The 26,791-nt window shown below is 37.6% G+C and overlaps 1 protein-coding gene across 2 annotated transcripts in view; it reads left to right on the top strand.

Moving 5' to 3' along the window:
• Window positions 1-26,791, top strand: part of INPP5F (inositol polyphosphate-5-phosphatase F) — a 76,279-nt gene that overhangs the window by 31,662 nt on the left and 17,826 nt on the right. For both annotated transcript variants that reach the window (XM_011359222.2, XM_023530087.1), the window contains exons 3-12: window positions 6,394-6,530; window positions 15,075-15,203; window positions 15,430-15,597; window positions 15,711-15,767; window positions 18,015-18,213; window positions 18,762-18,941; window positions 19,831-19,898; window positions 24,379-24,503; window positions 25,211-25,288; window positions 26,665-26,785. In XM_011359222.2, coding sequence (XP_011357524.1) covers window positions 6,394-6,530; window positions 15,075-15,203; window positions 15,430-15,597; window positions 15,711-15,767; window positions 18,015-18,213; window positions 18,762-18,941; window positions 19,831-19,898; window positions 24,379-24,503; window positions 25,211-25,288; window positions 26,665-26,785 — 1,262 coding nt within the window. The remainder of the gene's footprint in view (window positions 1-6,393; window positions 6,531-15,074; window positions 15,204-15,429; window positions 15,598-15,710; window positions 15,768-18,014; window positions 18,214-18,761; window positions 18,942-19,830; window positions 19,899-24,378; window positions 24,504-25,210; window positions 25,289-26,664; window positions 26,786-26,791) is intronic.

Here is a 26,791-nt window from a genome sequence, read left to right as displayed (position 1 = left end):
AGAACAGAACTACCTGATGGAACAATCTAAACTTTTAATTCTTATATCTATTATGTAAGATACAGTTTGATTTAAGTAAAGGCGATATAGATAGATGTATTCACGACAGCAAGCATTGGCTTGTGGGCAGACATTGTTCTTCTTTCTGCCTGAAGAAATCTTTTAAATGCTCTTTGATTTATGCTATATCTAAAGTTCAAGCTGAACCTTTCTCATAGCTGTTCAAAAGTTTCCTTGGTGCAGTACTAAGGAAAATATTTATAAAAATCAGTTTTACAAAGCTGCTTTCATAAGCTAAGTTTCTGTTCCTTTGTTTTTTAAGCACCAAGGAGGTCCTGACCTTGCTAGCCTTTCTATGAAACTTAAACTACTATAAGGCACATGAATTACATCTTTATTCACTATACGTATACTATCTTTATTATAAGCTCCTGTATAAGGCAAAAGAAGATCAGGTAATCTTTTCATATTATTAGCCCCGCTAGGTGGATACCAGAGTTTTCCATTTATCCAGTAGGCCACAAAAGGAGGCCCTTCCATAGTAGGCACAGGCTTATGAGTAAATTTCTTATCCTTTACTAATTTTTCTACTAACTGCGTGGGAACAGGAGTATAAACTGGTTCTAGTAATTCAGCTTGTTATAATTTATTCATAACATCTTTAAGAGACGCGTCAAAAGGAATTTCTCTTAATAATTGTTCAAATAAAGGGTTTACGCATTCTGGACACGTCAGGGTGACTAGAGCTGATTCCATACGCGGGGAATTTACTATGTTTTCCTCAGAGCCAATTTTGAGGAAATCCATTTGTTCAGCGTTTACACTTACTAGAATTTGTGCTACTCAAATTCCCCCTATTAATAGGATCATTTCTAAAAAACCAGTTATCCCTAAACACATGCCACGTCCTCGTTCTTGACGATGCATTCTTTGAAGCCTCTTTCCCCATCTCCGGACCTTGTCACGCAGTAGGGTAGAAAGAGGACGCGGCAGTTTATCCCACAATTGCTTATCCCCCTTGAAGAGGGCAAGCAATTGAACATTTTCCAGGACTATTGTTTTAGCTTGCCCTGCTGGTCATGCTTTTCAAAATAATCACATCCTAATCAGTTTTCTTATCTTGCTGGGGAAGTCAGATTTCCTTGTCTGACTTTTCTTGGAGAGCCAGAATTGCAAAATTGATGTTTTCCTCATTTTAATATGTTTAAAATATTGAAAAAAATTTCTTTATGTTAAAGGATGTTGCTAGACTAAATTTTCTTTGACTTTTGGTTACACCGCATATCCAGATCTCAATGTGGAAGCTTTAACGGAGCCAAGTTTCTTTTCTTGGCGAGTGATCTAAATTAATACAATAGCCTGCATTGGTGCTTTCAAAAATTATTACAAAATTATACCTGATGTTGTACAGCAAAGGAAACCATCAACAAAATAAAAAGACAACCGACCATTTGAGAGAAGATATTCGCTAATGATACATCTAAATAAGGGATTAATATCCAAAATTTATAAAGAATTTATACAACTCAACAACAAACAAACAAACATTCCAATTAAAAAAAATGGGCAGAAGACCTGAACTTCTCCAAAGAGGAAATACAGATGGCTAACAGACATGAAAAGATACTCAAGGTCGCTAATCATCAGAGAAATGCAAATTAAAACCACAATGAGATATTACCTCACACCTGTCAGAATGGTTATCATCAATAAATCAAAAAACAGCAAGTGTTGGCGAGGATGCGGAGAAAAGGGAACTCTCATACATTGTTGGTGGGATTGCAAATTGGTACAGCAGCTATGGAAAACAGTATGGAGGTTCCTCAAAAAATTAAAAATAGATATACCTTTTGACCTAGCAGTTGCACTTCTGGGTATTTATCCAAAGAAAACCAAATCAGTAATTCATAAAGATCTATGCACTCCAATATTCATGGCAGCACAATTTACAATAGCCAAGATATGGAAGCAACCTAAATGCCCATCAACAGATGATTGGATAAAGAAATTATAGTTTATATATACAGTGGAATATTAGCCATTAAAAAAAGTGAAATTCTACTATTTGCAATGACATGGATGGACCTAGAGGTTACTATGCTGAGTGAAATAAGTCAGAGAAAGAAAAATACCATATGATTTCACTTACATGTGGTATCTAAGGAACAAAAAGAACGAACTAATAAAAAACAGACTCACAAATATAGTGGACAGTTTGGTGACTGACAGAGGGGAGGGGGTTTGGGGAGCTGAGAGAATGGGGCAAAAGGTTAAAGAAGTACAAATTAGTAGTTGATAGTTGGGCACGGGGATGGGGAGCACCCAGAGGGAATGCAGTTAGCATTAATATGATGGCCAGGGGAGGGAGGGAGCAATTGGGGGGATCGTTTTATGAACAATATAGATGTCTAACCAATGTACTGTGTACTTGAAACTAACTTAAATAAATAAATTATATAATTAAAAAAAGGAAAAAAATGGTTTGGATGGACATATAGACAGATGGGTTGATGGACAGGTGGTTGAAAGAATGAACAGAAGAATAGACAGATGGGTTTCCCCTCCTCCCCCAAAATAAAATAAGAAATAAATGTAAAAAATATATATATATATACCTGATAGATACTGGGATTGCTAAACAATAATGATGCTATACTTCCACATTTTTCTTGTCCTAAATCTCAAATTATAAAAATTGTATTTAGACCATTTAACCTTGTAACTGCCATGCTCATTTTTGAAGGACTTTTCAGACTTTCGGATGTTTTGTTTCACCTAAGGCTAAATAATTACAGAAAGAGAGATCGCTGTTATTTCCTGCAAGGCTTTTTGTTTTGCTTTGTTTTTAAGATCAGTGATTTTGCCTGGAAATATCTCAGTGTTCAATTCAAAATTTTCATTTTCTTACTGTTGTGATAATTTATTCTTTCCAATGCTAATCCAAACAGCTACATCTTTTTAGTAATGTCGATGCATTTCAAGAATTAATAGGCCATCCTAGCTTAACCTGTCTTTGGCAGAAAATACCCTTTTTAGTTTTTCCTTCTCTGCTCTGATTGGTGAGATTTCTAACAACTGTCTTTTGTTCTTTAGAAGGAGCTTTTTTTTTTTTAATTGAGATGTAACTAACATATCATAAAAGAACCTTTTAAAAGTATACAATTCAGTTTTTAGTATATTGGCAGGATTGTGCAACCATCACTACTATGTAATTTCAGAACATTTTCATCTTCTCAACTTAGGATGTAACTGGTAGATATCTATTTCCTTATCAATTTTACTGTTAAGTTTTTCTTTTTGATAGATGTGCGAGACTGAAAACAGTAAAACAGGAAACTATAGATTAAAAGACTTGAGACATATCAGCCCAATGTAATTTGTAGATCCGATCAGAAGTGAGGTATAAAAAGCCATTTTTTATTCATGGGCTCCATCCTCCCAGCTGCTAAATTATTTCAAAGCAGATTCCAGATAACATATTTATCTGCAAACACGTGTGTATTTCAACACCATTTATTGATACCATTCTTTCTCCTTCTTTATTATCATTTGCTAGAGGCCCATATTTATATGGGTCTGTGTCTGCTCTCTTCTGTTCTAATATTCATTTGTCCAATTCTCTACCAGGTCCACATTTTTTTTATTTACTATAGCTATGTAATATGTTTTGCTGTCTGGCAAACATTAGCTGTTAGTATTAATAACATGAATTATAAAAATCATCATGGCTACTCTCTGAAGTAGGCAGTTTTACCCCATTCCATGGATGAGAAAACAAGGAATTGGAGCAGTTAAATATTGTGCGACAGAGTACATGGGGCAGATAAGCGATGGGCTAAAGTTGGAGTCCGAGCTCCGACCTCACAGTCTGGAACATTGATGCCTCCTTGTAAAGAGAAGGCTGCTACTTACAAAATTCCTTCTCTGTTGTTTGAGATTATTTATATATTCTTCGATTTAATCTTTATCATTACTCCCGAAGTGTACTGAATTTTGGTCTGTAATAGTTTTTAAAAGAAGCACCTTAATTTTTCAGATTTATGCTGTATGAGTAGCTAACTAAACTCTAAAAATATGCATATTTTATTTTAAAATGTATTTGAGTTTATAAGTTGAATTTCAGTATTGGGAATACTGATGCTTTTGTGGCAAAGGAATGCCCTTTGGTTTCTCGAGTTTATGTATGGGGTAAAACCTCTGTGTTCGAAAGTTAATATTTTTCTCTTTTGGCATTATACCATTAGATGGTTTATTCAAAAGACATCTCTTATATTTGATTATGCACATGGTGTTTGTCATTGCCGTAATTTACTAAGATCACAATTTACAATGTTAACATAAAATGAATCCAAAAGAAATTGCAGCAAGAAGGCATAAACTTAGAAGAGAGCTTCCTGCTGCTGGCTTGTCTGGTCATCTGCCAACACTCTAAATTGTTCTCAGCCTCACACAAATTACTCCTGTGAGATTAAGAAACCTGTGGTAAGATTTCTTTTTATTCACCAAAATGTGTTGACATTCAACAGTACCTTATGCATTGTGTGCTTTATTTATTATGTGGTAGGTTTATTACGTGTTAGGTGCTCAGTAACCTTGACCCATGCTAACCTTGACCCATGCCCGACATACTTTCCGGCACGTGGTAGGTCCTTGGTTAATGTTTAATGATAATGAATAATGAAATGACCTGTAAAAGCCTTGAAACTTTGGAGTAAATTTCCACCCTACTTTATAAAGAATTACGAAACGCTTCCAAACTCTTGCATTTATGAAATGCCTATGCCCATCTTCAAAATGTTATCCCTAAAATGAGAGATGTTTAATATTGGGGGAAAATCAAAATACTACATATCTCTTAAAAAGTTTTTTCCTATGGGAAATATATACCTCTTGTGTTATTTTTCTATAATAAATTCCTGAAACAGCATTTCAATTATTTTTAATTTTGGTGCTAATTAGGTGGTACAGTATTTTTTTTTTAAGGGTGTAACCTCAAACGAAAAGTGCTTTTTCATAGACTATTTCTCATTTAATTAAACATGTTTTGTAAGATTTGAAAGCTTGTGAGAAGTAACCGTTGGACCTCTGGGTGTTTTCTTCTTTCTCCTGTATTTATAAGAGAGTTCTTTCATTTGTTTTACCATCTTCTTCCCCTCCTCTCCCTTCTCCTCCATATATTTACTGATTCGCTCAGTCCCAGTGTACACACAAAGTAGTTTTGGAATTGCTAAGCCAGCCCTTCTGAAAAACAAATTCACTAAGCAGAGTGCAGTATTCTGTACAGTTCTTTTTGTCTGTATCCTTACAAAATACTGTTTTCCCAAGTTATTTAGATTAGTTTTTTCTTCCCTGCCTCCTACAATGTAGTTACATTTCCCATTTGTAGCAGGGTTGGGTTACTATTTGCATTTCATTTTAGGTTTCCTCCACATTCTGGTTGATTTGAACTATTTATTTTTGCGGTTACTTGAAACATTACCTTCGGTTCTAAGAGTCAGAACAATACAAATGCACTCAGAGGACTGTTATTTCCCCAATCCCTTTGATCATTCCATTTCCCCTTCTTCCATCCCATTTCTGCCTACTCCCTGTAGGTGGCTAATCTCATTAATTTCTCATTTATTTTGCCCCCTGTTTTTATGTACAAATGAGCAGATATATGCATATTTTATCTTATATAAAGAATGGCACACTCTAGATAGATACTCTTTTAGACTTTAATAATATAACATATTATTATATTAGATCCTTATTATATATATTAATCCAATTTATTCACTTAATATATATAGAAATCACTCCCGATCAGTTCATAGAATGCTTTTAATTCTTTCATACAACTGCATAGTACTCCACTGAGTGTATGTGTCACATTTTATTCAACCATTTTGTGTCTGAGCAGTTGTTTTCAGTATTTTGCAATTAAAAACTGCTGTAATGAATAGACTCATGTATATACTCGTGTATTCTTGTGTATCTTCAGGGTAAAATCACAAGAGTGGGGTTTCTAGGTTGAAAGGTAAGAGTATATGTTTTATTGTTAGGAATCACTAAATTTTCCTCTAGAAGAAAATGTATCTGTTTGCAGTCCAGACAGATACAAACAGCACTGTATGAGAATGCCTGTTTCCCCACAGCCTTGCCAGTGAACGTGCTGTCATACTTTTTTATTTCCCGTAATCTGGTGGGTGAGAATGTTATCACTCTAATTATGAGTGAGATTGAACATCTTTTCACATGTTTAAGGGCCATTTTTACATCTTTGTTGTGTGCTTTACTTGAAAGGGTTATATCTAATGCACATATTTGTTGTCATTAGATTATTCACTTGTGGCTTGCCAGGACAGTAGCACTTTTCAGATACTAGGCATTAATATGACGTTTCTCTTTCAGATCTTCCGTGGTGGCTTATTTTAATTCGGCAGAAAGCACTGGTGGGCAAACTTCCAGGAGACCATGAGGTCTGTAAAGTTACCAAAATTGCTGTGCTGTCACTTTCTGAAATGGAACCTCAGGATCTTGAGCTAGAGGTAAGGCATTGTCTCAGGAAATTTTATGGAAACTCGATGAAAATATAATAGCAGTTATGAGGATTTGGTTTAATAGACCAGAATCGTACAATTTTAGAGCTGAATAATGTCTTTAAAATAACTTAACCTTGTGGCTTTCAAACCTCATTTTAGTAGTGGAACCTTTGTTCCAAACTGTGAAATGCAGTGTGTGAGACGCATAAAAGCAGGGCTGCTGTGGTCAAGGCGGTGATGGGGTACAGGGAATCGGTGGGACCCTGCCCACTGGACTTTCCTGGAAGGCCACCTTCTGTTTCCAGGGAGCCCTAGGAGTCTGCACAGCACAGTTTGAAAACTCCCGATTTGGGGGACGGGGGGAGTCAAGAAGCTGAGATGTAACTTTTACTATATCCTCTTTTATCTATACTTCTAAAAATTTTTCTAAGCATTGTTTTTTATAATTTTTTAAAAGTTTTTTTTTTTTTGAAGAAAGAAAATCATTGATCTAGTGTGATCTTTACATTTTCCATGAGAAAACCAAGTCCACAATAGACTGACTTAAAGCTCAATTAGTTGGCCAGGAGATTGCCCAGGGCCAGTGTTTTTCACCATACTGTGCTGCTGCCTGGTAGAAGTAATCTACAAAAGCATTTGTATCATGTCTAGCAGTGTGGGGATGTGGCATCTAGGGATGTCATCACTCTGCCACAGTCCTAGCGAATTTTGATCACTGCGTGATGTGCCAGGCAGGTCTGGAGGGTAACTTGGGTTATCATATTTCATCCCTTGGACCACTTTATAAAGGAGACACTGTTATGATCTATGTTGTACGGATGAAAGGAGGCTTGGCAAGGGTTAAGTCACACAGCTGTCATGTGGTTGGGTCTGGACTTAGATTCGGGCCATCTGGTCCTGTATCACTCTGCTGGGCTGCCACCCTGTTACCTGACCAGCAGGTAACAAGTAACGTAGACCCACCGCCCCACAACTCAGTGTTTTTTTAGGCTGCATTCTTGGGGAGGAAGTTTGGGAACAGGGTGAAATTGTTTAAAAAAATAAGTACAAAATCTAATGATTTTTACGCTTCAGATTCTACTGGAAGTTTGACAATCTTATTTTAAGAAATCAACATTAAATTTGAAAATAAAATAAAGTAAATTTGACATGACCCTGATATTCCGTTTGTTACAGGAATCAAAAAATGATTAGAGTACTTCTTATTCTACTTTATTGAGACTAAAGCTAGGACACTATGATTGCCAAGCCAGAGACAAGTAACTTAGTTGGCAGTTAGGTATATTAAAATAATCAGTTTGCAGTTTTTGTTTCCACTTTATTTTGGGGAAGAGCAGCCAGACTAGCAAAAACTGTATTAAGCCAATAAATTTGTCATCAGTGTCTTTTGGATGGCTTTGCTGACAAATTGAAAGATTGGCCTGGCTTTCTGTCACTGACCTTGGCCTTGAGGGTGAGCACCCCTTGGGCTGCCATTCTGGTTTGAGCATTAAGCCTGGGGGCCCTGGCAGTTAGATGTAGAGCAGGGGACTGTCTCACCTGGCACCTTGTCCGCCTGTTGGTCATCAGTTTACATGTTGGGCTCTGCTGGCCCTGGGGAAATGAACTGTTACTCCTCATCCAGAGAAGCTGGGGACCCTTGTTGGACTTTTCAGCCACAGTCTGTAAAATGTTTGAGACTAGTAGCTGACTATTGTATAAATTTGAGGGGATGGTGGTAAGCTTTAGGCAATAACATTTACATGAAATTTTTAAACACAAAAATGTAAATATTATGAAAGCTTTAAGACTTTTTTTATTCAGATTTTTCCTTTTCTCTCTCTTGATACTCATACTCTCAAATGAAGGAGATTATCTTCAAATAAAAATTAAAATGAGATCTCCCCCCACCCCCCAATGAGATACTTGAGTATTTGTACAATACTGTTGGACTCTGTAAGCTATGGTCCTTACCAGGGGCATTGAAGATATGGCCCATGTTAAATGCTGAAAATGTGTAATGACCCTTGTTAATTAGGGATAAGGTGATGATGGAGAAAGTATTTCCAGATCCTACTTTAGTGAATAGTTTGATACACCTTTCTCTCAAGAGAATATAATTTTAGAAATTTGCACTTTCTGGCATGTCGATTTAAATCTTTGGTATTCCTAGTAACTGCATTTAATAGGCATTTCATTATATTGGTATTCCATATAACTGCATTTAGAAAGAACTTTTAAAAGCTGAATAATTTTATTTTATTTTTGATTGTATAGTAAATTATAAGTGAGGAGAATAAAAAAGCCCACCACTTAGAAATAATCATTGTCAGTATTCCGATTAGTTTTAAGGGTTGTTTCCATTTGCCTTAAGCTCTTTAGAGGAGCAATATTACTTTCAAATTTTCAGAATAGTTTAATTTTTGCATTTTTACATATTTTTCCTACTTAACTCATTACTTTTAATTACTTTTTATGCACATAAAAAGACTTTTAAAATAAAACTGATTCTTACATCACCTTAGTATGTCTTTCTAATCTGAATGCCTGTCGATTGCTTTGAATATCCCCTGTTCTTAGCCTTTCCCAGCAGGACCCGTAGGCTGTTAAGTGTGGTCACTGTTCTCAGATTCACTAAGGCCTAATCTGTCTTCGGTAATCAGAGCAGAAACAGTTTTATTTCAGAGTCTGAATTTAATAGAATTTCTAGTTTTCTGAACAGTTGCCTTTTACCTCAAGTATATGGCTTATTTGTTTGCCTTTTTTTAGTCACACACTATAAAGTTCACTCATTTATAGCATATAATGCAATTGTTTTTAGTATATTGTTTTGTGACCATCACACAGTCAACTTCAGAACATATCATCACCCTGCAAAAAAAAACCCCCTGTGCTCATTAGCAGTCGCTCCTCATTTTCCTCCGAACTCCAGCTTCGCCAGTCCTAGGCAACCACTAATTCATTTTCTGACTCTATAAATTTATATTTCTTATAAATGGAGTCATACAGTAAGTGGCCTTTTGTGACTGGCTTCTTCTTAGTTAGCACAGTGTTTTTGAGGTTCTTACCTAAGTAATATCAGTACTGGTTCCTTTACATTTAATTGTATAGATACGAAAGCAAAAAATGCATGGATAAAACACTTTATTTATCCGTTCATCAGTTGATAGACATTTGGGTTTTCACTTTTTGGCTATTATTCATACTGCTGCTATGAACATTTGTGTACAAGTTTTTTGGCGGACATTTCTTTCCCCTTGGGTGTTTGCCTAGGAATGGAATTATTGAGTCCTATAGTAACTTCATGTTTAACCTTTTGAGGAATTGCCACACCGTTTTTCAAAGCAGTGTGCCATTAAAAAAAAAAAAATCTATACAAGGGTATGAAGAATCTGGGGGGTTCAAATAAATAAGAACATAGATATTCTTTGTTTCGAAAAAGCATTCTTTAAAAAGTTTTATAGGTTTATGTTCCATGTCTGCATATCTTACTTGCTGTATCTCATTGCCTTAATAGATAACTGCATCATTTTCCATATTTAGTTTTCCATTAGATATCTGTTTAAAATTTTAACTCTAGACAGACAGACATAGATATCAACTTTTAAAGTAAAATCATTTATTTTTATTTTCTTAAATAGCAGCAACATCAGCCCTTAATCTTGGTTGTGAGTTGTAAGTTGCTAGAGTAACAGATAAACTTGGGGAGCTCCGTGGGGTTAGGATGGCTCCTTTTTTTTTTTTTTTTGAGACCATGTGTATCAACGTTGTGATAAGAGCCTAAGCACATATAGCACAGAACTGGCTGGGCCTCTAGAAAAGGGAAGATGATCCCTCTCTCCATACTGTGTGTTGTAAACCCAAGAACTCTGTTTAAACAAAGCATTTTAGGACTGGAAGGGATCCCAAGAAGTAATTTTCTCTACCCTATTTTGTGGTAGGAATGAATTTAACCTTTTAAAAAAGGTAGTGGTCTATACTTTCGTTTCTAAAGGTGATTATATGGATGATTCTAAAACATTGGAAATGTTTATAGTCAAAGTAATTTTAATTTTTTATTAAGAAAAATCAGTTTTAAGAGGTAGAGATAGACTTCTGGAGAAGATGGTGTAGGTAGTTTGTGCTATACAGATCACAATGCTTATCTGAAACCTCTGGGGCCATATTTGTTCTAGAATTCAAGTTTTTGAGGGGCTATTCAAAAGATTATTCCATGTATTCCATGTATACACCAATGAGTCTGGGGCATTATTCCAAAATATAACACATTAATATTTCTTAAAAAATCATGGTAAAGGATGACATCATTAGCCTCATATCAGTTCAGGGTATATTTTGGTGAATTTTAAGTGAGTTGTAACAGACTTAAAAAACAAACTTTCAGGTGTCAGAATTTTTTGAATTTTGGAGTTGTTGAAAAGGAAGTTAAGGGTTACTGGGCATATATCAATTCTGTTTCAAGGCCAGGAAGAGGATAGGTTAAAAAGAAAGAGAAAAACATAGAAGATATAGCTAGGCCTAGAGAGAAGTAGCATCTCTAAGGACCGTGAACAGAACAGAAGTTTGAACTGAGGCCATAGTCCTCCTGGACTCTGGATCCAGAAGCAGGCAGAACAGGTGGAGATTTGGCCCCTACACAGTAAAAAGAACAAAAGGGGTTACACGGGAGATGGGAGCCTGGAGCCATGCTCAGTAACTGAGACCTGACACTGGAATGGCTTGAAAGGAGGCTATTAGGTCTGCACGAAGTGGGATAATTGTGCATTAAGAATTTTCCTGTCTGTTAAGCTGGTAGCACTTCTGTTGAGAACTAGTAGTCTGGGCAAAAGATAATCTGAATGAACACAATAGCAATCAGCAAGAAGTAGTGGGGTTGATGGGAAAGACTTTAGGAAGGAGACTAATGGAAGATAACTCCTGAGTTTCTTGCGTAAGTGATCCAGTGGGTGATGTGATCACTGCCTGAGAGGGGGTGTACCAGGGAAGGAACTTCTGGAGTTCCTTCCCAGGGAAGGTCTGGGAAACAGACGTTGATCAGTTTTGGAGATGCTGAATTTGAGGGACTAGTACGTCAGTAGCGAGGAGATGTTATATTTTTGGGTCTTGAGCTCAGAGCAAAAGAGTGGAGTTAGAAATGCGGAGTTAAACATGGGGGTAGTTAAAATGAGGAAGGAGGATGACATTTTCTAGATAGAGCTTGAAGAGTAGGCAGAGAGTTAGGATAGAACATTGGGAACCACCATCATCTTCAGAGACCGCAAGGAATGCCAGCAAAGGGGACTAAGAAGGTGGGGAAGAACCCAAAGAGATTGGTGTCACAGGGACCAAAGGAAGAGACGGCAGGGAGTGATCGTTGGTGTCACATCCTTAGTGGAAAAGGTCTTTCCTTTCAGAGTGAGCGATGTCACTGAGCCTTTGTGCCCACCCACCGCGATAAGCCTGCAGCCCTCACAGTTTCAGTGGCTGTGGCACAGCTGTACCCTGCCGACTCACAGAGGGTATTCCACAGTGAGGAATGGATTAAAAAACAGTAAACATTAAAAACAAAAACTTAAATATTAAAAAGTTTAACATTCTAGTAAACTTGAACAATGTCGACAGGTGGTAGGAGAGGGTCTAAGAGAGAGGTTAGAACAAAGGAGCGAGGATGGGTGACAGGGCAAGGCCCTGATCCTGGAGGAGACACAGCAGGAAACCAACCTTGACGAGAAAAACGACTCCTGTGCTTCAGAGGGCGAGGAAAGGGGGTGTGTGGACCAGCTGTGCTGCTAAGGGATTATTTCCAAACTGTCAGATCTTTAGAATCGTCTCTGATGTATTCCTGGGTGGGGGAAGTTTGCTGGCTTGAATACTCTTGAGGATAACTGTGTCTGATGAATTCATAATATCCTGTGCTGAATATTAAAATTGCAATAATCTATAACTAGATTCGGGGCATGTTTTCAGATTAATTTGAAGAAAGTATTATTAATATGACTAGATAATTAGTAACATTCTGTTAACAATTGCTTACCAACGATTGCTCAGTGCTACAAGCAATTAGTGGCAGCAGCAGAGGACTAAGGGAGAGTTTTTAAAGCCGCTTCTCTGCTGCCCCAGTGATTCTGCACGAAGGAAGGTGGGGTGTGTGTTTTATGTTCACAGAAGAAGGGGAGCAATGGTTTTCCCAGGACTACTTGTATGCCCCACGTGTGAATCTGGAGGTTACCACTTAATATGTATAACATCAGAGCCCATTCATTCATTTAACACATATTTATTGAGATCTCTTAATGCCCGATACTGCTAAGATACTGGAGATATGAGTCAACAGAACAAAGATCCCGGCCATTATGGAGCTTATAGTGTGTGTGTCTGGGAGGGGGGCGGGCATTACACATCAGCATAATAATTAATATGTTGTGCGTTAGAAGGTAGTAAATGCTATGGAAGTACAGTCGAGCGAGTAAGCGTGGTGGAAGGGGCGCCCAGGGGTGGAGAGTGTGGTGAGGTATCTGGGCAGAGAGAACAGCTAGAACAAAGACCCTGAGGTGGGAGCATTCCTGACGTTGAGGAACAGCAAGGAGGCTGACGTGGGCGGTGGAGTACGCACGGGGAGGAGAGTAGTAGGAGATGAAGGCAGTAGCGGCCGGACGAGAGTCTCGTTGTGTTTGAGATGCCTGGTGGAAATCCAAGTGCATTTGGGAGCTAGAAATACACATTTGGGAGAGAGGGGTTGGCATACAGATGGTATGTGAATCCGTGAGACTGGATGAAATCACAGAAGGAGTGACTGCAAATAGAGAAGGGGTCAAGGACTGAACCTTGGGGTGCTAAGATATTAAGAAGTCAAATGGTTGGAAAGGAACCAGTAAAAGTTAAAGAAAGAGTGGCCAGTGGAAGTCAAGTGAAGACAGTCTATCAAAGGGGGCAAGGGAGTGACGAACTGTCAGAGCTACTGAGAGGTTAAGGCAAAGACCAAGAGTCCACCCTTGGGTTTAGCCAAGCAGAGGTCCCTGGTCACACTGAAGATAGCAGTTTAGGTGGAGCGGTATGGGGCCAAAGCCAAACTGGAGTGGGCCATGGGAGGAGATGGGGGAAGAGGAATTAGAGGCAGTGAGGAGTCTAAAGAAATAGGACACTAGCTGGCAGAGGAGGAGACTTCAGGTGAAGGTGTTAGAGGAGAGATGTCTGTCTGTCTGTATGTTGATGGGGATGACCCAGCGCAAGAGAGGGGCGAGGAGAGAATTGCTGGAGTGATGTCCGTCCACTTAGTCTGTCCTTCCCCATCAGCTCAAGCTCTTGTTAGTTCTGCTTGTTGGAAGGGAAGTTAGCTCAGTGCTGGCAGGCGGGACCGTATAAATCTCTCCCACCTCATCGTTAGTTCTCTTATCTTTAATGGTAGGGCAGGAACAGTGTAAATTGCAATCATGTTATGAAACCCATGTGAATAGAGTTTTTGATAGATTTAATTTTGAAAAGCCATAAAATCTATGAGTTCATTACATCTGAAAACTTGGTCCAGTTGTTGGCCTCCGCTTCAAATTTTTCTCCCAGCTGTTTTGAGGTATCAATTGACAAATACAATCATTCATTTCCAAATTTGTTAAAACAGAGATGGTCCCGCCTTTTAAAAAATGTATAATCGAAGCTCGAACTGACTTTTGTACTCATTATGTTTTTCTTCATCCTGTGTATCTAGTAATAGTTATTTTGTAAGACACTAATAAGCGTTTATAATTATCAGCTCTTAACAGGAGTCTACTACTTGGTGTAGGAATAAAACGAGTGTGTTGAAAAAATGAAATTAGTCTGCACCTGGTTAATAGAATTCTCGTGTACCTTTCCGAATATTTGCCTTGTGTGCCGAGCCACACGGAATTGTATGTAAAACCCTTGACTTTAACCATGACTCGCCTTTCCAACCTCTGTGCCTTGTCTGGTCTCACTGCGTTCCTACCCTCTCTCACCTTTGTCAGTTGGGCAGCGCGTTTCCTGCAGCCCCTACTTACTGCTTCTTCAAATTTAACTAATCTCTGAACCCAAAGAATATGTTTTTATGTCGATTTCATTAGTGCGTGTGAGGATAGGCGAGGAAGAGTTTGAAACGTTCAGATTCCCAGTGGAGCACACTTGACATCTTCTAAGCCAACACACTCAGTTAACCAGCACGAATGACTATTTTGCACAGATAGATGTAAAGTAATGCCCCAAAGCATAGCAAATGTATATTTTAAATTTTAGATGCCAATTTTTAAAGCATTAATAAACCTCAACTGGAGCATTTTATTCTTCAGTTATATTAGATAAGAGCTTACTATAATTACGATTGTAACCTGAATTTTCCACCCCTAAATCCTAAGTAGATCCTGTCTCGTATCCTCTGCTCATCCTCTACTGTGGCTTTCTAATCACTGAAGCACAGCTGCGTTTCCTGGCATCAGTGGTCCACTTGGCGCATTTTGCTATCTCTTGAGGTTTACTTTTAACCACAGTGCATATGCGGTAGCATTCATTTCCGCGCTTGTACTTGAACATTTAACAAGCAGATATTGATAATAATGAATTCTCTTTCTCTCCCTAATTATTTAGCTCTGCAAGAAGCATCATTTTGGAATTAACAAACCAGAGAAGATTATACCGTCTCCTGATGACTCAAAGTTCCTACTGAAGACCTTTACGCATATTAAATCCAATGTGTCGGCTCCTAGTAAAAAGAAAGTAAGAGTTTAATCGATATGGGCTTGGACTTCCTTTTTAATGAGTCTTAAAGTTGAAGGGTGATTTTCCTACCACTAAACTCTTATTTGCAAATCATGCGTCGTATTCCAGCACTGTCTCTGCATGTCTTTGAGATTATTTTTCCTTCTTTCCTAGAAAGATGTGTACTATCCACGTAATGCTTTACATTTAATTCCTGCAGTCATAGTAGATTCGTTTCTTACAGGTTAAGGAAAGTAAAGAAAAGGAGAAGCTGGAGAGGAGATTACTCGAGGAGCTGCTGAAGATGTTCATGGACTCAGAATCCTTTTACTATAGCTTGACCTATGACCTGACCAATTCTGTGCAGAGGCAAAGCGCTGCCGAGAGCGACCCCCGGCCCCTCTGGCAGAAGGTACCTCTCGCAGCTCAGAGCAGGGTTTGCCCTCTGGAACAATTCGTGGGCCCGTCTGGCTTTCCAGGGAACCGATCTTGTCTCTGAACTGTGTGTTCTCTGGCCTCTTCCAGGTGGATGACCGGTTTTTTTGGAATAAATATATGATGCAAGATCTTACTGCGATTGGTGTGAGTAGTTGTTTCTAAAATATCCGGAGGTAGTTATAGTTGTTAAGCAGATATTTTTAAATTGTATTAAAATAAACTTAAAATCTTACTATAATGTTTTCCCCTAGAGCAGTGGTCCCTAACCTTTCTGGCACCAGGGACCGGTGCTCCTATGAGCATCTAATGCCTGATGACCTGAGGTGGAGCCAAGGAGGTGTTGCTAGTGCTGGGGAGCGGCTGCAGATACACTCGCTGGCCCGCTGCTTACCTCCTGCTGTGCGGCCTGCTTCCTGATAGGCCACGGACCAGTTCTCGTCCATGGCCCGGGGTTTGGGGACCCCTTCTCTATAGAATAAGAATCGTTTAGCTAGGGAAAACCAAGGCACCAAGGCGTTGTTTTAAGGCAGTTCACAATTTCCCACTGCATAGCCAGAGGCCTGTCTCTTCTCTGTCTAGCAGATTCCCATGGAATAGTAGTAATTTAAGGCTGGGAAGTACTGTCCACAGAGTTCCTGTAAAAGAGGTATCTTGTTTACTCACTGGAAATGTGGAAGCCCAGTTTTCCTTTAATGATACCAAGTTATTTAACTTTCCTGTTTCCTCCCCTGGGAATTGGAGTAGACAAAGCTCTAAGAATAGTCCAGCAATGCCAGTATTTGAATCCAGGAAGACTGGTTATGTGATGAGATTATCACATGAGATTTCTCTGGTTTGGTACTTACTTTCTTCATTTATTCTGTCCCATAGGTTGGAGAATTATGACTGTTCAAGGACAGTTAATTCATTTATTCAGTCAATCAACAGATAATTCCAGAAGGCCTGCGATGTGCCAGTTAAACTGTTTTGGACACAGAGTAGGCAAATGACTGAATAGGGTCACATACTATCTTTTCTTATTAACCTTTCACAAATTTCAACCTTTTTTTCTTCTGTTTCTTCCACTTGCTGGTGGTTAGTGTAAGTGATTTTGACTAGCTAGTGGTGCCTGCCACTAGATATCTCTCTTGCTTCTATCGGGAATGAGGCATGAAAATGCTCTCACCTCTCTTTATGATGCTGAAACTGTAACCAAAACTCTGTGATGGGAATGAAAATAAGGGTGTCTATGATGAGCATTGGCCTTGTTTGCTGACATATTGAATTCTAATATGTTTTGCAGAGTTTTTGTCAGACACTTTGCATTGCTATTTAAAACCGATGACTTGCAATACAGGTGGCATTTGGCAACATACATTTCTTTGTTCCTATCAAGAGTTTTGCATTTACTACTAGAACAAAAATACAAATAACGGGAGTAGTGATAAGAATAATGCAGGTAGATCCTTCCCTTTTTTTCAATCTAACCACCTTCCTAAGATCCTATCTGCAGGCTCCATAACACAAGACAAAACTGTGAGATAGGACCTGGAATATATGGTTATGGGAGAAGAGGTGGAGTTGAAGTTGATGCTGAGAGTCAGGCTCAATAGAGGTGTGGAGATGAGATAGACAGGGACTAGAACAGCTCTCCAGAGCGCTGTTTACTCTTCGGTTGAGAGACCTGAGTATTCTTAGTGTGAAAGACGCAGAAATCTCTAACTGTAATTAATCCTCTCCTAATTATGTTAGATGACTTTTTAAAATAAGATATTTGTGGAAAGGAATTTTGGGGGGTTCACTTACTACTTGGACTTCAACTTGGCGAAGCAAGTTTTTTTTTTTTTTTAAACTAGAAAACAGAGTAGACCTCTGTGTTTCCTAATAAAGCGATCAGAGTTGGTTGTATTTTATTAAAGGATTAATACAACTGGGAATTGAAAATCAGTTTTTAAGCTGTATTTTTTTTCCATACCAATTGCTACAATTTGTGAAATAGTTACCATAAGGCAGGCACTATGCCAAATACTTTTACTCATTTAATCTTCACAACAACCTTACGGGGCAGTAGTTTTTTCTGAAAGCTGAACGTCCAGGCATTGTTCAGGTCCAGTGATTCACCTGGGTGAGGTAGTAAGTTGTGGAGCTTGAATCTGTACCCCAGCTGTGCTATGGCCCCTCTCAGGCAGCTGTTTCCTGAACGATTCTTATAAAGAAAAGGAAAGGCTCTCCACCCACACGCCCCTTCCTCCTTCCATTCCCCAGTGTTCTCCAGTAAGCAGAAAACATGGTTAAAGAATGAAGGGTTTCTGCCTCTAGTCAACTGACGGATAGCTGCCAGCTAATCTTTGGGTTTAAGAAAGTAGTGGTGTGTACAAAATTGAAGCAACATGATGTTCCTCTTCTTTTCAGACACCGGATGTGGACTTCTGGATTATCCCCATTATTCAAGGTTTTGTGCAGATTGAAGAACTTGTGGTTAATTATAACGAATCATCTGACGATGAGAAAAGCAGCCCAGAGACCCCACCTCAGGAGTCCACCTGCGTAGATGATATTCACCCGCGATTTCTAGTGGCTCTCATTTCACGCCGCAGTAGGCACAGAGCAGGTGAGTAGGGGGCCGTAAGAGCGTGCAGATCAAGTCCGGGCGATTGTGGAGACTCTGCAGAGGTGTTGAAATGCTGATGACAATAATGGATTTGGAAACATAGTTGGCTTCAAAGTGCTCAGTGACTCTGTGCGATTGAGGACCAATTACTGGAGAGAGGCGAATGGGGGAGAGTTAACAAGAGGAGGAAGGAAGGAGGTATATATATATGGAGAAGAGAAGAAAGTCACTTGGGGTGTGCTTCTAAAATACCATTGTTCCCACTGACAGCCTGTATCACCAAAATAAACCCTTCCTGAGTGCTCACACCTTTGGGAAAACCCTTCTCCCTCCCTTCACAAGAGCTATCTTAGCTTCAACTTTGAAAGAAGCAATGACGCATGTGTGCAGTTATGATTTGGGGAAAGCTGATATAGTTCTGCCTGGCAGTTGCACGTTAGTTCCCCAGGGCAATCCTGAAAAACACAGATTTGGTTAAGAAGTATAATCTAGTGAGACTAAATAATTGTTTTTAAGTGTTGTTGTTTTCTGTTTTAATTGTCTTTTAGGAATGCGCTATAAACGAAGGGGAGTGGATAAAAATGGAAATGTTGCAAATTACGTGGAGACTGAGCAGTTAGTTCATGTTCATAATCATACCTTGTCATTTATTCAGACACGAGGCTCCGTGCCTGTCTTTTGGAGCCAGGTTGGGTATCGCTATAATCCAAGACCTCGGCTGGACAAAAGTAAGCACGTCGGTTACGTGGTTGGTGGATGATGACTTCAGAGAGAATGTTTTTTAAAATATTAGCTAGTCTGTAGATTTGATTTGCTTTGCCTGATACGTCATTCAAAACAAAAGCCCATACAGTGAAATTTAATGGAAAGTGATATCATAAAACACAAGAGTAATAATGATTGTTGACAATTTGAGTAGTTTAACAATAAAAAATTCCCCAACAATAGAGAAAAATAGCTTGTTTCAGATTTTAAATTATTGTTTCTTTGAGGACTACTTTCCTGGATTTTTAATTTTGGAAAAGGGTAATTGTAGCCGTTATTTGTAGAAGCAGGAAATAACAAGATGACATCTACAGATAAAATGTCTTTACTCAAATGTCTCACTGTGAAAGATTTGTTCTTGTTGTTTTAAATATCGAGGATTTAATTTCTTCCAGTATTTTAACTTTAGCATTGGTATAACTAAGTCATGTCAACCTAATTAGAATACTGAATGAGGTTGATTTTTAAAATTGTTTACAGAATATTTTTCAAAACTTAATTTATATTTCTGAGAATTCAGTAAAACTTCAGTTTTTAATATCCTTGTTTTAGAGGGGTTTTTATTTATTATAAACCATATGAAACCTTTTTTGACAAGTAGGCCAGCTATACAAATAATAAATGTTATAATTTCACAATTTGTGCTTTTAATATGTTTCGATTTAGTCTAATTGGGAAAAAGAAATCAGATCTTTGGCTTAGCATTTCATTTAAAAATACTGGTTATAGAAAATCTTAGTTACATTTGGCCTGTCAATAAACTATATAAAAGTAAGAGTAAAGATGGACTGGACACTAATTTCTGTCTTAAACATGGGAAGGAAAAATAGATTTTGTATCACTTCTTTGTAGGTGAAAAGGAAACTGTTGCCTATTTCTGTGCCCATTTCGAAGAACAACTGAAAATTTACAAAAAACAGGTGGGCTTTGATCTGTAGTAGTAAAATGTTCCTTCATTTATAGAAATGACTGTGTATCTGTTTCTTTAAATTTCATGAAAATAACAATGTCTACTTTTCATAATTAAGCGAAATGGCATTTGTCATGAAGTTAATGAATACACATAAGCTACAAGTATTGTTAATATTTTTGAAGAAATATAATTGCCAGCTACTTTAGACTGTTTTTAGGTAAGAGATTAGTTTACGGTCAGTTATTACAATCTAAGAAGTATCTAGATTAAGAAATGAAAGTTATCTCTCAGTACCAACCATATAGTTCCATTCTCCTAGAAATAACAATTTGTCTTTCAATAACATGTGTCTTTCATTATCTTTTTTCTCTGCCCACCTTTGTTATGTATTCCTACAGTCATGTAGGAATATGATCATATAAACCAAAATCAATTGAAAACTGTTAGGTGAGATACAGGTTCAATAAATGACCAGATTTCAGATAATGAGATTAATATTGTCAGTAACTTTCTTCTCTATTAGCAGTGGCCAGTCTGAGTGTGTAATGCCATAGGATGAGTTTTTCTGACAGCAACAAAAATAAAATAGGAAGAAATAACCTAAAATCTAATAAAAATACAAAAAAGATACTTGAGGTGGGTGCGTGGAAATTGCTGAAGAGCACAAATAAAATCTGAATAAATGGAGAGAAAAATACCATGTTCCTGGAAGGAAAGACTCAATCTTGAATAGATTGCAGTTTTTCCAAAATTAATATGTAAATCCTGTGCAATCCCAAAGAAAATCCCAGCAGAGAAATAAAAAACAAACTCTTAGATGGGAAAAAAACTGTAAGGTTGGATAATAAGAGATAAAGGCAGGTACGTGGGGAAGTGAGAACTCTCACACATGACTGGAGGGATCATAGTTGGCACAGCCATTTTGAGTGGTATCAGTCAAAATAAAATATGTTTATACTGTTAACCCATTAATTTTGCTTTTTGATATCTATCCTATATACCATGTACAAAAATCAGTTCAAGATGGATATAGATCTAAATATGTAAACAAAAACCTTTTAGAGGAAAATATAGAACATCTCTTTGACCTCGGGTCTTAAACAGGACTTCAGAAGCACTAACCATAATGAAAAAAATGACAAAATTGACTTATTAAATTTTTTATTTTAAAATTTTTATCATTTACTATTTATTAAAACTTTATCACAAATATTGAAATACTATTACAGATGTTTTAAATATGATTTATTAAAGCTATTAAAATGAAATAGGCCTTTAAAATCACCAAATATAATGAAAAATTGATACATGTGACTTTACTAAAATAACTTGATTATTAAAAGGCATTGCATCATTAAGGGAATGGAAAGGCAGTTCTCAAAGTACAAGAAGATATACTTATATATGACAAAGGACTCACATCTAGAGTATATTAAAAACTCCTATAAATCCATAAAAAAGATGTACAACCCCCAAAAAAACTGGACAAAAGACTTGAGCAGACTACATAAAAAAGAAAATCCAAAAGGCTGATAAACATACGAAAAAGTGCTCCACTTCATTAATCATCAGGACAGTGCAGCTAAAACCACCACATATACACTAGAATGGCTAAAAGGAAACAGATGAGAAGTATCAAGTTTTGTCAAGCTTGTGGAACAACTGGACTCTAACGTAAAGCTTTTTAAATCTCCCTGAGAGAAATGTGTTCAGTCGGAGAGACGTACAAGAGCATTCGCTGCAGCATAAAAACAACCTACCTGGTCATTCAACAGGAGGTCAGTGGGCAAATAAGCATGGCACATCTAAAATGTCAAACACAAGTGCTTAAAAGTGATAAGGCAGATCTGTGTGTGCTAACATGGAAGAATCTTAAAGTCACATCTCGGAGCGAGAAGAGAAAACTAATAGCATATGGTATATTACCTCTTAAAACCCACAAAACAGAATCATGTCATTTATATATGTGGAATTCTTTTCCATATATATGTATGTTCTCACACACACCTGGCAATCATTAATATAGGAGTGCATTTATGGGGACTGAAAGGGTACATGTCAGACTGTTAACAGGAGTTACCTCCAGGAGGGCCCGTGAGACTGGGTTGTGGTCGGAAGGATTTGACCTTTATCACATTTTAGTTTTTACAATGCGAATGCATTCATATATTAGCAATATGTGTAATTATAAATAGCATTACAAGGAATAAATCACAATTTAAATGTAACATAATCATTGTAAAGATTGAAGCAATACCGTGTATAAAGTAAGCAGAAGAAATAACTTCCTCACCACCCTCATCCCTGCTCCCTGTTGACTTTCAAGACCCGTTTGTAGACATCAATTTTATGGGCGTATATTTTGAGCAGACTTCCTCTTTTCTAACGGCACACAACAATGTCGGCTTATCCTCCTTCCTCCCCTGGGTAATTGCTCCCCGGGAGGTGGGCCCACGGTTGGTCTGACTCAGTCATGGTGGCACCACCGTTGCCATTGCCAGTTGTTTTAGGTGTGGGCCTGTGTATATTCATTGGCAGTTGGGCCTGTGAGGTCCGGTGGGAAGGGAAGTCTGCCGGGAGGCTTCTGGGAAAGATTTCCTGCTCTAATAAAAAGAGATGCAGGAACCAGCAGTCCTTCTGTGGTTGCTGTGTCTGGATTTGATGCGGTACTGCTGTAGTTATGTCAAGACCATAAGCGAACCAGCCTGAGGGTTGACCAGTGTGCTGAGGATGGTGGAGCAAAAAGATGGAAAAGAACTGGTATCGGTCACCACTGAATTAAGCAATTCTGGAGCCAAGCAATCACCAGACTTTTTGTTCTGAGATCTGAGTCAGTGATTTGTCCTTTGCAGCAAAACACATCTTGATACATGCGTAGATACACATTCAAAATTTAAATCAAAAGAGGGCTCTCTCTCATACATTGGTCTACAGCTGTTTTCATTTACTATCTCATGGCTGTTATTTAACCATTTCTTCCTTGTCAGACCTTTAGGGTGTAGTGTTTGCTATTATAAAAATTCTCCAGAAATCATCTTTTATATGTTCTGTATGCTTTATAGAATAAATTTCTAGAAGTGAGATGGCTGGATCAGAAGGTGTGTATTCAAAGTTGATACCTACCACTCTGTTGCTCCCCAAAGCCTCACGCCAGTTTACCTTCTCAGCAGCAACGGAAGCCAGTGCCTGGTTCCCGTGTATTCACCGATGCTTCTATATTTAGTATTCAGTTTTTGCCTTGTATAGGTGAAAACTAGTTTGCTGTTCTAAAATTTGCAGTTCTTTGATTATTAACAAAATTGTAGTCTCATGTTTGTCGGCTATCTATATGTTTTCTCTTGTGAATATCCTCTGTATCCTTTACCCATTTTTTTCTTACTAAATTTATGTGGTTCATTTTTATATTGCAGATATATTGCCCTAGGTAGTCCTTTTCTTTGTTGTCATTACAATTGCTTGTAATTGTAATAGCGTTACAATTACATTTGGTTCACAGAAGTTTTAAATTTTTACATTGTCAAATCTGTCCATCTTTTTATGCCCTCTGTTTTTTATGTTATGCTTAGAAAGTCATGTCCTATCTTACAATTATGGGAATATCATCCCAGATTCTGTTCTAGCTTTTTTATAACTTGAAAGGAAATATTTAAGTCAATGCATCTAGAATTTATTTTGTGCGTAATAAGATAGAAGGAGCTAATGTGTTTTTTCCCTCCCTATGTAGAATTATCCCAATACCATTTGTAGAGTAGTCCATATTTCTCCCAGAATATTATCAAATCTTGGGTTTCTCAATGTGCCTAGGCCTATCTGTAGGCCACCTGTCCTGTTCTGTTGAATCATCTATTTCTACACTAGCACCACAGTTTTAATTGTTATAGATTTAAGAGTACATTTTGCTCTCTAATGGCACAAGTCCTCTTTTATTATTAAGAGCTTTCAAAATTTTTTTGACATATTTACTCTTCTAGATGAACTTTAGAATTAAGTTTTCAAGTCCATAGAAAGATCCTGATTGATTTTTGACTGGGATTGTTGAGTATATACATTAATCTGGGGAGACCTGACATCCTTACAATATTGTATCTTGCCGTCTGCACCATGGTACGTCTCCATTTATTCAGGTTTTCTTATATGTAGCTCAGCAAAGTTATAAAGTGTCTAGTGTGTAGGTTTTGTATATTTCTTTTAAAAGTATTTGAGATATTTTAAATATTTGCTATTATAAAGGACCATGTTTTCATTATATATTCTAGTTGGCTGTTGCAAATATATAATGTAGAGAAAAACAATGCCAGAGACTTAAGCAATTCTTATAAACCTAAATGTAACAAATGAAAATCTAATTTTATGGGAAAAAAATTGATGCTTGAGTGGATTCATTTCTAAGCATGATTATAAAATATTTTGAAAACATAATTCCAAACAAATCACATTATGATTCTAACATCTGATTAAACTGGATTTTTTTTTCTTTATTCTAACAGGTTATTATTAACTTGGTAGACCAGGCAGGAAGAGAGAAAATTATTGGCGACGCTTACCTGAAGCAGGTGTTGCTCTTTAACAACTCACACCTCACTTACGTGTCGTTTGACTTCCATGAGCACTGGTAAGGTGGCTGCCTGAGATGAGTGTTTGTGTTAGATGCAATATCGTTTATTTACTTAGTTTTAATCTTCATATGGGTTTTATTTTGGCTAAAAATTTAAGTTAATTGTTCCTGAAATATTTCTAGTCTCTCTAGAGGTTCCAAAATGACTTAGAGACTTAAGAGTTCTATTTTTCCTTTTATCATTCAGTCAAAAAACTTCTGGAGCTTTTCCTTTCTGCTTGAGTCTGAGCCTGGCAGAAGGAATAGAGTTCCCTTCCTGAAAGATCACCCTTCAAGCTTGTTTTCATACTCCGTTAGTAATACTTCTTTCCTTATGGATAAACATCACTAGAATTTGCTCTGGAAAACATTTTGATGGTAACTTTAACTTGTGTATATTCTGGAAGCAAGGTTCTTTGTCATAGTCCTGGCTCTACCCACATTCACCTAGGTGTTGAAAATTTGATAGGGAGAGAAGCTTTTGATACCTTTGATATGTTTCAGTGTGTTCTTGAGTATATTATCTTCCGCAATGCAGATTAGCTGTAAACATTTATATAATTGCCTACATAAGTTACAATAGTGTTAACTTCATGTACTTAGAGTAATAATTTTCTTTCATTTTTCCAAGCTACCTTAAATATCGTATGTTAAGTTTAAAAAAAAAAAAAACCAACTTATTAAAGATTTTTCTTTTCTTTCTTTTTTTTTGGCACATATTTTAGCCGAGGAATGAAGTTTGAGAATGTTCAAACACTAACAGATGCCATTTATGACATTATTCTTGACATGAAGTGGTGTTGGTAGGTATTTCTTATTTCATAAGAAGTCAGTTTGGCAAACTCTTGGTCCGTGAAATTACATGTATTTGTGTGGTGCTGCTAAGCATTAAAATAATAGCAGTGTTAGCTTTGAATAGGGAAAAGGTGCCAGATGGTCAGGCAACATTGAATGAAGTGCTCTATGATGATTATTTAATTCCTTCTAACGCTTCATGGCCTACATATCCTCTCTGTCTTTCTCATCATCCCTAACATGAGAAGGAAGGCTTAGGGGTGGTTGGTCTCAGTTTCCAGGCATTTCACAATGATCAGAGAAGGACGATGATTCTCAGACTGCAGGAGGGTGATGTAGGAAGAAGAAATTGGTGTAAAAGGACAGGAAAGGATGAGACTTAAGAGTAGAAATGATTTCTCTTAGGAAAACTTAGTTCCGACTGCTAGATTTTTAAAGCCTTTCTTTGTGCCATTTTAGATACAAAACAAATCATGGGAAAGTGCTTATTTGTGTGGAACTTTTTAAATAATTTTTTTTTCAGTCTCTTGAGAACATTGTAGGCTGACGTTTAAAACTTAACGCTTTGCTTTGGGAGAATAGAACCTTTCATCTGAAGCTAGATTCTCTGATTCTTCCAGGCATCATAGCTCATTCGTTCTGTTCCTGTCACCCCAGCTTGGCATGAGTGGGTTGAATTCATCCTTCTACCACAGTGTTCTGAGCATGGCTGAAGCATTAAAAACTTAATTATGTTTAGCATTTCGTAGAGCAAAATGAATGGAAAGCATTTGGCTGAATCTAAAGACCTGCAGTCTGATTTTTCATTGTGGTTTACCCAACCAGAGTAGCGGTCCACACTTTAAATTATTCAGTAAATAGGCAATTAAAAGATAAATAAATAAAAGGACCAGAGGAGACTTTGAATTAGACTTTCAGATCATGGGCAGCCAGAGAAGTCAGATGAGCAAGGCATGCTTCCCGGCTCGCCACTGGGTGGTAAAGTGAATTAGTCCATCCAGGCTTGTTTAGATGCATTTCTACTTGGAATGAGAAAGAGACAGGATGGTGTTTTAAAGTGCCTCTGGTTTTAAATGTGCAGAAAAGCTTACTTTAGGGATGTGTCAGCTCTGCCTAGTAGTTGTGTGACTTTGGGCAAGTCGCTTTTCGGCACCTCAGTTGTGTTTTTCTTTTCAGTCTGGGGATGATATTATTTTCTTTGTAAAGTTATTGTGTACATTAGCAGCAGCATCTACAAAGGACTCAGTCACACCTGCCACAGAATAATATTCCAAGCAAATTAATAACCAACATCGCCATTCTTATTGTTTTAAAGAATTATGGTTTTTTGAAAAATGTTTCAAAGTATTTCATATTGTAAAACTATCCCGTACTGTTTTTAAAGGGTTGATCAAGCTGGGGTGATATGTAAACAAGAAGGGATTTTCCGAGTTAATTGCATGGACTGCCTGGATCGCACCAACGTGGTCCAAGCTGCCATCGCTCGAGCGGTCATGGAACAGCAGGTAACT

Source organism: Pteropus vampyrus, unplaced genomic scaffold (genome assembly GCF_000151845.1).
Source record: "Pteropus vampyrus isolate Shadow unplaced genomic scaffold, Pvam_2.0 Scaffold46, whole genome shotgun sequence".
Classification (NCBI taxonomy): Eukaryota; Metazoa; Chordata; class Mammalia; order Chiroptera; family Pteropodidae; genus Pteropus; species Pteropus vampyrus.
This window is presented reverse-complemented; position numbering and strand designations above follow the sequence as displayed.